The 10,368-nt window shown below is 39.9% G+C and overlaps 2 protein-coding genes across 2 annotated transcripts; both read left to right on the top strand.

Moving 5' to 3' along the window:
- On the top strand, positions 1-1,806 carry LOC128378285 (parvalbumin beta-like). The gene is made up of 5 exons (XM_053337746.1): positions 1-63; positions 630-696; positions 786-918; positions 1,316-1,425; positions 1,521-1,806. Exons 2-5 carry the CDS (start codon positions 636-638, stop codon positions 1,544-1,546), a joined length of 330 nt encoding a protein of 109 aa, XP_053193721.1. The 5' UTR covers positions 1-63; positions 630-635; the 3' UTR covers positions 1,547-1,806.
- Positions 1,807-7,669: 5,863 nt separating this feature from the next.
- Positions 7,670-9,533, top strand: pvalb8 (parvalbumin 8). The gene is made up of 4 exons (XM_053338006.1): positions 7,670-7,730; positions 8,168-8,300; positions 8,962-9,071; positions 9,508-9,533. The coding sequence occupies exons 1-4, from the start codon at positions 7,670-7,672 to the stop codon at positions 9,531-9,533; spliced, it is 330 nt and encodes a 109-aa protein (XP_053193981.1).
- Positions 9,534-10,368: the final 835 nt, after the last annotated feature.

The raw sequence follows: 10,368 nt of genomic DNA, 5'->3' as shown, positions 1-10,368 counted from the left end.
TCACTGCAGTCGTCTCGAGTCTTGTCTGTATCATCTGTACCCTACAAAGCAAAAACATCAGAGGTGAGTTTGACTGAAAATGAGAAAAATAAACCTGGGATCCAAGCACACAGAGACGCAACATCACGCCTGGCATCTCTAATGTTTTTTTTGTTTTTTTTTTTACTTTTAACAAGGACTTGCAACCATCTAAAGAAAAATATGAGTTTTGCGGGGTTTTTTTGGGGGAAGAAACACCTTCAGTTGCATTAAGAAGACATGGATTACGATTCAGACCTCCCAGCATCAATACAGTTGTGTAGCAGGGAACAATCGCATCCTCTCGAGTGGGACTTGCCATTCAGAAAGAAGTGAAAGGAATTTGTCATGAAGCTTTCTAAACTTTTTGCATTTGGATAAGCATTATTTTTTGGCACCAGACAACACTCGTGCAAATTATGGAGTTCATTTCTTTTGTTTTAATGATGATCGGTATTCAATGTCTATTTAATGGGATTCACTACTTACCCTAAAAGATCAAATAAGAAACATTTATTTAGGAAAGCTCCCCTGTGGCTCCTTTGTGATTATTACTTATGTATAGGCTACCATGTCCTAAACGTTTAATAATATGTATTTTGTTTCTGCAGATCACAATGGCCTTTGCAAGTGTACTGAAAGATGCTGAGGTCACTGCAGCCCTGGATGGGTGCAAAGGTGACTCATCATGAGACAATCATAGCTTTAATCTAATCTAATCTCAGCTATTCTGTATCGCTTCGTTAACAACCCATTATCATTTTCAGCCGCTGGTAGTTTCGACCACAAAAAGTTCTTCAAGGCATGCGGTCTGTCCGGCAAGTCCACCGATGAAGTCAAGAAGGCTTTCGCCATCATTGACCAGGACAAGAGCGGCTTCATTGAGGAGGAGGAGCTGAAGTAAGACTCACACCTGCGACTGCGCACCCAGCACCAGATGGTATCCTCTTCTGTGCTCAACAACAGACCATGTAGTCTTTTATGATGAAATTATTTGGCACAGAGGTTAATAAAAAAATACATTATTGCATCTTCTGTCCTATCACCTATACAGCAGTAATATTGATAGTGTGATTAAATATTTGAAATGATTGATTCTACTTAATTTATCATATTTTAAATCTTCAAATAGATTATGTATGCGCTTTAAAACAATAGGCATGCCTCTAGATATAACGTCAGCATCAGTGGATAAAGTGATAGGGTTGTGGGATCATGTTGCATATGAAGTTATGAAGTGTGTCTCAGCCGATGGGGAGCTGTGGACCGTGAACTAACCACCTCTGTTCGCGCACAGGCTGTTCCTGCAGAACTTCAAGGCAGGTGCACGCGCACTCTCCGACGCCGAGACCAAGGCTTTCCTCAAGGCCGGTGACAGCGACGGTGATGGCAAGATCGGTATTGATGGTAAGCACTTTGAGATGCAGGGGCATTGTTTAAATGTGTTTGGTGAAATTGATGCCCTCAGCTGTTGGTTTTCCTCTGTCTCTCCCTCATCATAGAGTTTGCAGCCATGATTAAGGGATAAAGAGGCTACTGACCAACACCCGCTCTGATGGAACAACAATGCCCGCGTCGACCTCCCCCCTTTTCATCTGAATATAAATAATTTTTATACATTTGCTTAAGAGACCTTTCCTCCTATGCAACACACTGTCCTAAAATGATGATTGTGAATGTCGCTCCGTTGTGTTCATGTCTTAAATATGAATTTTGCTTACTGTAAAATCTATGCACTTTCCAGGAACGAACGGTATAAAAAGAATAAATTATTCTTTTGCTACGGTCTTATTGGGTATTTATTCTTTATGAATGACCTGTGTCTTTTTAATTAATGAACACAATCTGATGAAGTGTGCAGGGCAAATTCTCTCTCTCTCTCTCTCTCTCTCTCTCTCTCTCTCTCTCTCTCTCTCTCTCTCTCTCTCTCTCTCTCTCTCCTTAATAACAAACTTATTATTATTATTGCCAAAAGTAAATTACATAACCCTGTTGAGCTATTGAATCATATCCTAACAGTCAATTATATTGATTGTCACTGGAGAGAGGCAGGATCATCCTAGCTGCACGGGCAGCCTGTCTGTCAGCAATTTAAAGACACGCTGTCAACTTGGGTGGGAACACATTTCCGGCGTTCACTGCAGGTCAGCAGCTGCAAATCTGTATGGTTGTCGAGCAACCATGTTCTCCTTTTTTAATTTCATTTAATTTGTGTAGGCCTATATATCCGTAGCAGAGGTTGTGATTTTGCCTGTTTTTAAATAAAAAGCAAAAATTATACACTCTTTACTCCTCTGTTTTATCATTGTAAGAGGGAAACAGGTATAACCATATGTTTAGTAACATGTAGGCTATATACATATATATATATAATCTGAAAAATAACTTGGCTTCACATTGTTGTCACATTTTTATTTACAGACTTTTTTGTTTTTCACTTTTTTGTGATGCCTACGCAGCAACAGGGTGACAACTGACAGTGACATGGTTAAGTGGTATACTTTATTGGTCACAATATTAAAAGGGCAGCACTAAACTACACTGGTGTGTGTCAATAATTTCACATATACAGTCTGAACAGAGACAGCACAGAACTGGCTGTGCCCTAATCAGGCTTTTATATAATTGTAATTGTAATTTGATTGTTTTATGGTCAATACTTTATCAATTTAAACCAATAAATTGCTTGATTCTTTGTTCTGAACTGTATGAAAAAAGTCAGCTGAGGTGATGACTCTCAGTGTGTTCACTGCACAGATGAAAAATTCTTGTTAAGAGCCCTGTTCTGTCCTCCATGTTGGACATCAGCTGGTCTAGTCTGTCTGGATCCTCTAGAGCAAAACTGTACACAGACAGAGTGACATATGTGTTACTTCTTTACATGCAAACAATACAACTTAAATTACTTCAATGTGTAACATGTCATAATCAATTTATTGTATCTAAAGAAAAGTGGTGGACATCACAGTCCTCATTCTGTCTGATGTGTGCAGTTATGGGACTATTTCACTGTGGAGATGAGCGTAGTTTGAGCAGTCAGCTGTAGGAGAGAGAGAATGGGCTGAAGATGGGCTGAACAGGCTCAGCAGGAGCAGCAGTTGAGTTGATTAGCTCAGCTGAGGTGAGTTTCCTAATCAACCTCTCGTTGTCTATGCAGTAGTGGCTGGACTGACGGAGGGTTGCACAGCTGGAGAGAAGAGCCCAAAGTTTTAATTTGTTCTCTGAGTTTGTGTCGCAGGTGGAGTGCAAAAACAAAGGTTTAAACGACACACGGCATGTCTCTGTGCTCTCTGCAGGGGGAACCCTCCGTGGCAGAGACTCTGCTACATTTATTTATTTTTTATTTTTTTAAATTTTTGATGTGATAGTCATATGCAGTTTTTCATGCCGTATGTAACACACAGCTGGCCCACATCAAGTACGTTTTGTAACCTAAGTTTTAAGGACAAACATATTTTTAAAAATGAATGCAACAAACAAGCTTGTTTTTACTGAAGTCACACATGACGATACATCAACAATTAAAATAAGTGCTTTCGATATAGTCCGTCTCAGTAAACGTTAAGCTACTTTACACAAATCCTCCTGAAATGGCAGGTGTAACATTGCTTAATGTGTCAACGTTTTACGCTACAATGACATGTTTTTAAGTGACACACACCTTGACTGGCCCCCGGGACAGCATGTGCACTGTGACTATTTTTTTTTATATCACTGGATTATTACTGGACACTGGATTACTTACTACTATAAAGTACACAGTAAAAATAGTTAATAATATTTGTGCATGTAGTTTAAGAAGTACTAAACCACCGTTTTAATTTCCACTAACTATTTATGAAAGACAGTAAAAGCAGTTGATAGTATTTGTGCAAGTAGTCTTACAAGTAATAACTCCAAAATTATTGATCGTAATACTAATTAGTAATAGTATTACAAGTATATCAGTGCTGAATAGGACGTTTTTTCCTGCTCCAAGCACCGTAGTACTTACACACATACAACATGGTCACTTTTGGGGACATTAGACTTCTACATTAATTTCCTGGAGACGTACCCCAACATCACCACTAGCCCTAACCTTAATAATTGAGTGGGGACACGACTTTTGTCCTAAGGTTGACAGGCTGACCCCAATTCACTGGGCCCACAGTGTGAAATTTGTCCCCATAGTAACCTTTGACAGACTTCTGCATCACACACATACTAACTAATCACGCAGCTCCGTACAGCAGCCACTAGATGGAGTCACATCCATTACCATAACAGTGGATGTTGGGACACCGGTCACAGACCAGATACGCCTTAAATCATTTGGAAATAAAATCAACTGTTGAGACTGTTCAGACATTTGATTCCCTTTAGAAAGAAGAGTCTAGTTTTAAGTAATTGGGCCTTGGCCTATTCACCAAAATGGGAAACTCATAATACTTCCATACATTAAGATGTCTGAGCCATTATAGGCCTATTTTCTTTTAACTTGTTTTTTATTTCAAGTTTATTGGCACAATGCAGATTGTAGAACTAAAGTAAAACATATCTTCTTAAATTTATTAATGGGAAAATCAGTCGTTAAATAGTCTAAAATATTTTTTTCCAGTTTGACTCAGTACTTCATTTTCTTGATTGCTGTAATATTTTTGTAGAGATTAAATAATGCACATAAAATGCCATTCGATTTACAATATCATTCCCTTTAATCCCACTGAATTAAAAATAGGCTATTGTTTCAAATATGTTATATTATGACATTGGACATTGGACACTGACATGTAAAAACGATGTGATGTGAGAGGAGAAACAGGGCGATCTAGGCCTGTATGCCCAGTAGTGCCGTTCGTAAAGAACATTAGCAAATGTAAATGAATAAATGATCGCCAAGTAACTGTATAGTCTGCGAGGTATCAACATGGCGCATGACATCATGCACCGGCTGTGGGTAAAGTCGCACCACTGCTCTCGATCCGGTGTCCTTATTCTCTTTTTCACACACAAGTCTGGAGGAGATGATTGAGTTTCTCTTTGCTTGAGGATTCCAGCTCCATTGGAACCTCACAGGAGACTATCGGTCATCACTTGTTGAGGGCCCCCATTAACAAGTTGGCACCGGGATTAGGTTAAGGAAAGGTTGACAATGACAAACCACCGGACATACTACAAGCTTTTATTGAATAATGAAAGACTGCAGGACGTTGCCAACGCATTATACAAAAAGCCACTTCACGTCCCCTGTGCTTAAAACTCATCCCCAAAGCGCCGGATCGTGATTTTTACATAGTACAGTTTCTTTAGAAATAACAGTAATCGAATAAAATGAAACAAAATACACAGAAATGATGGCTCCTTTTTCCCGGGCCACAGTGTAAGTCTTTATACAGTATCGCATTACTGCGCACGAAAGTTTTCTAGACCTTTAAATAATGCTTAAGAGCACATTTGCGCGCATGTCATCACACTACACCGGTCAGACTTTACCTGTTGTTCTCGGTCGCCAGCTGACGCGAACAAGGGGGGCTGCCAAGAGGCGCTCGTGCGCATGGAGTGACTGACTTTTAATGTGAGAAAGGTGGTGCCCCTGCCTTTGGCTATATTGAGGGATATCCCGCAGTGTCCGGTTGCAGATGATATTCCTGGAGACACTTTGGGGAAATACATCTCTGTGGACGCAGTGACAGTGTAATGATTAGACTCTGATTCTGGCAAACCTAGTTCAAAGCTTAGTGGGCCTGATTACTTACAAAACCCAGTGAAATGGCATCTGATCTGTCACTGTTACATGCCACTTTTATTGAGTGTAAATCGTTTTTTTACTGTTCAGATTAGATACCATTTACATCACGGCATATGTTTTTTCACCACCCCTTAATGCAACTGCATGCTGCATCATAGACAAGTAACCTTCTTTTCGTGTGCTGCAGTGAACACTCTCCCAGGAATGTGCTCAATGACCCCTGAATTTGTTTTTGTGTCAGACCCGTTGGGGCCCACAAATGTCCTTTGAGCAGCTGCAATGGTCACTTTGCAACTTGGACTAATGGACAGACAGACAAAACGCTCAGTGTGCAGCTCCTGGTCTCCAGAAAGACAGACACAGTGACCTAATGGGACAAATGATCAGCCCTGTATGACCTCTGCCATACCTTCATCTAAATGGCCCGTGTGAATACCTCGGATACTGTAGATTATTGTGCATCATCATCACCATCAATGCGGGACAGGACAGCGACAGCAGAGGGTGACCTCGGGTCCCTTAATCAGCACAGTTGACAAAGCAGTTCAGAGAGGCTGTCCCGCTGTCAGCGTGAGACGATGAGAAGGTTACAAAGTGACATTTAATGTACTCTGATATGTTTTTGGTGTTATATTGAAAATAATCAAAACCCCATCTGCTGCGACTCTGTATCTATGAAACAAGGGCAGGTGTTTTAAGATCCAGGCAAGAGGTAGATTGGGGCAGGTATGGCTATGTAAGTACAAAGAGGTCATAATGGTCTCACCTATTACAGGATACCACCCAATAATGTTGCACCAATGCTGTTTTGTTTTAATCAAGAAAATGTATCACACAAGACATGTTCCTTCTGCAAGACTACAACTGAACTACAACTAATTAAATAGTCAGTTTACATTTCATTTTTCACCTTAAATGTAATGATAAAGGCATATTCGCAGCTCGTTTTGGGATTGCTGCCTGTAAAAGGATATCTGTATGAAAGGGATGGGGGGGGGGGGGGGGGGGCAGAAACAGCAAGAGAGGGAGAAAAGGAGGGAGAGAGAGATTGCAGTTACAGTACAGGCACTCTGCATTCACTGGTACGTAGGCTGTAATTTTAAAGGCGAGAGGAGGGGTACTGGGATGACAGGAGGGAGTGGTGGACGCGGGGAGAAGAATGCGCTTTTTAACTTAATTTGCTATTTACAAGGGCGTTACAGATGTCCACGGTCCGGCCTCTCTGCCCCTGGGCGTTATAAATAGTAAAGGTTAATTAGTTAGCTGAGAAATTGGATCAGGGGCGGGCAGTAAGAATTTGATCCATAGACAGGTAACTCAAGCAATCCCCATTGTCACTGCAATCAGACCTATATAAATCCGCCTTGACGGACAGCATCACCACATAGCCTTACCTCTCTGCTGCATCACCGACCGGGCAGGAACCCTTAACACGGTAAGTTGCTCTGTGGCTGCAAAGAAGTCGCTTATGATGGAAAGCCTTTGGTTTTTGAACTGTAGCTTATCTAAAAAGATTATGTAGGGACGGATCCTCTGGCTTCTATAGACTATATTCAGCACTTTAATACACTTTAGTGGCTGTCTGTAGTTTAAAGACAGGTGATATAATTATCAGGTAAAACTAGATGTTTCTTTTCTGTTAAATCTTTGAGATGTGACAGTATAATGCGTTGTATGAAGAAAAGCTGGCATTATTTTTACATTATTTAATTAAAAAAAAAAATCTTAGTTATAAGTTTTAAGGACTTGCATTACAGGCTTGTTCTCTCCTGGTACGTTACTGCACTGACTTCTCAGTGACAGTGATCAGTCACTTGGATACTTTTTGCTTTCCATCAGTGTCTAGTGAGAAGGTTTAGCTGCTGTACCTTGCTAAATGTGTTAATAATTCACTACGGTTGTTCCTCCTACAGGAATAAAATGTCACTCTCATCTATCCTTTCCGCTGATGCCATCGACAGTGCTATCAAGGACTGCCAAGGTATCGTCTTCCACCAATATCATTATTGCTTTCTTCATTGTTTTCTTTTTAAATTCTGAAGCTACAGTATTTCTTCTGGAGCCCGTACTATCACCAGGCTGCTTCTATATGAGAGCCCCCTGGAAGAATTAAGAAATGAAAAGATGCATTAAGACATAAAGGGCTAAGTCAAGTACAATGCAACCTAGAGTACATATATTTTATGAGTGTTGGTGATGAGTGATTTACACCGCACTTAATAATACTTTTTCAGTCAAGAGTCATCAATCCACTTGTCTCCAAAATTCAATAACAACAATTTGGGGCTTTGTTAACATTACATACAGACTCTGTTTTAATTCTAGTTTGATGGAAAAAACGCCACACTATATATTTGTGTTAGATATTGTAATTCAATTGGTTATGGCTTCTGACTGTGCTCCCTATTTCTCCTCCAGCACCTGACTCCTTCTGCCCCAAGAAGTTCTTCCAGTTGTGTGGCCTCACCAAGAAGAGCCCCCAGGATGTGAAGAAAGTTTTTGGGATCCTGGACAATGACGGCAGTGGTTTCATTGAGGAGGAAGAGCTGAAGTGAGTGAGCAGCAGGGTTCTACAAACTACAAACTTTTTGTTGTGCCCAAGGATTTAATCAGCTGCTTTTGCTAAGGCGAAGATATAAGACCTTTTTCTGGAAAATAATACAATTCGTAGTCATAGGTTTTCATGAAATTGAGAAGATGTTACGAAGAGGCTACCCATCCATCATTAATTTATCCAACCTTTTAGCAAAACCTTAATAGACCACTGGAAATGCTTCTCTGAGATTAAAATAGCTTCTTGTATATACTGGTATGTCTTTGACTTATGACAATCAGCTATAGTCACAGTTTACTCAAAAATATGACAAAATCTAATAACACTTGTGGGATAATATAGGTTTAAATGGGCCTTTAAATCCATTGTGATAGTTTTGTCCTCTGGCTGTACAGCAGAACACATGTACGTAGCACTATCTGATATCTGAAGACAAATGCTTAATTTACCCACAATGGAGTTTACTTGTTTTGCATCACACAATACACTTTGCTTATGTAGAAGACTGTTGTGTGTATGTTTTTATAAGGACTTATTTAACCTCACTGTCAGATCCTGATTATTGCTTTTGTGATTATTGCTATGTGCTGCATCCAGTAGTTACTAAAGGGTGTCTCTATAACTATAAGCTTTGTCTGTAATTATCTGTGTCTGCCAGGTTTTTCCTCCAGAGGTTTACTCCTGGGGCTCGTGTTCTGACAGACACAGAGACCAAAGCCTTCCTGTGTGCTGCTGATGACGACAGTGATGGTCGGATTGGAGCAGATGGTTAGAGGATCCACACCTATTTGACAAAATATTTTTATTATATATGTGCTTATTGAGCAAAACAATTCCTACAATCTTTACCTTTCTAATTAGAATGCAAACTGACTAAATTGCTGTATGATTGTTCATGGTCTGTAAGTATTGCTAGAGAGAGACACATTAACACATTTAAGTATAAAATAATAAAAAAGACACAAGTCAAGTTTCTTGGTGCAACAAGAGTGCAGAAAGATGCAGCAGGTATTTAAAAAGTGACACATATAGAATGTTTCTGAAGTGCATTTCATCTTAACTTTCTTTTTTCCTTTTGGTGTAATGTCTTTGTTTTGTTCTTATAAATTGCACACACATTAGAGTTGCAATGAGGCAGGTGTCGGACAGATGAGAGAAGTAAGAAGGTGTCACATCCGTCTAACACTGTTTCTTTTCTCCACAGAGTTCCAGGCCATGGTCTTGTCCTAAACAACTGACCTCCCTTTCTTCAACTCAGTCCGAGACCTCCTCTACCTGCCCCCATTTCACTGCTTCAGGGGGCTGTCTTAGTTTGGTCAATCATTTTTCATCTGGTTAGATAAAAACTTGTTTGATTATTTTTATTTTGCAAGACTCGCCCCGGTCCACAGATCCATATTCTCATCATGGTTTTTTTTTTCTTGTTCCATATGCTTTAGACATACCATAAAGCTGTATTGCAAAAATAAATGTACAATTTACCAAATTAATGAGAAAATAAAATAATAAATCCTAAGTTCCCTTGTTATATTCATTCTTTTTATTCAAGTGTATGATCTTGTATGTCACAAAATAACATGAGATAACCCCAGAAATGCTGTATGGTGGAAGTCACTGCTTATTGAAAGGATTCATATGCAAAAAGTGAAGGTCTAATGATGAAGTGGGAATCTATATATACAGAAAATGATCAAGATGTACCTGCCTGTGCACAAAATAAACATACACATGCCACACCACGACACGTCAGAGTCATCTTTAAGTCAGCAGTAAAAGAGAGCTAATGTCAGGTATGAGAGAGATACGTCTTACAAACACAGGGTTTCTGATTTAGTGTGTATAGAGTACAGTTTAAGTGTGTGTGTGTGTGTGTGTGTGTGTGTGAGAGTGTGAGTGTGAGTGTGAGTGAGTTTATAGCCATCGAGCTATAGAGAAAGCAGAGGAGGTGACCTTGATGACCACCTGAGTGTCACCGTGGCTGGATCGAGTGACACCTGACCTCAGCTTTGTAAATAAACCCAGCTGAACCTTGGTGCTGCTCAGGATAGAGCGATAATACACACAC

The sequence above is a fragment of the Scomber japonicus genome, chromosome 18 (genome assembly GCF_027409825.1).
Source record: "Scomber japonicus isolate fScoJap1 chromosome 18, fScoJap1.pri, whole genome shotgun sequence".
NCBI classification, from domain to species: Eukaryota; Metazoa; Chordata; class Actinopteri; order Scombriformes; family Scombridae; genus Scomber; species Scomber japonicus.
Note: the sequence above shows the minus strand (reverse complement) of the source record. Positions and strands in the feature narration are given on the sequence as shown.

Excerpts from the sequence above, each read along its gene's own strand:
- pvalb8 (XM_053338006.1), top strand. The coding sequence starts at position 7,670 with ATGTCACTCTCATCTATCCTTTCCGCTGATGCCATCGACAGTGCTATC. Across the intron at positions 7,731-8,167 it reads TGCTATCAAGGACTGCCAAG|CACCTGACTCCTTCTGCCCC; the intron begins GTATCGTCTTCC and ends TTTCTCCTCCAG. Across the intron at positions 8,301-8,961 it reads ATTGAGGAGGAAGAGCTGAA|GTTTTTCCTCCAGAGGTTTA; the intron begins GTGAGTGAGCAG and ends TGTGTCTGCCAG.
- LOC128378285 (XM_053337746.1), top strand. The coding sequence starts at position 636 with ATGGCCTTTGCAAGTGTACTGAAAGATGCTGAGGTCACTGCAGCCCTG. Across the intron at positions 919-1,315 it reads ATTGAGGAGGAGGAGCTGAA|GCTGTTCCTGCAGAACTTCA; the intron begins GTAAGACTCACA and ends GTTCGCGCACAG. Across the intron at positions 1,426-1,520 it reads TGGCAAGATCGGTATTGATG|AGTTTGCAGCCATGATTAAG; the intron begins GTAAGCACTTTG and ends CCCTCATCATAG.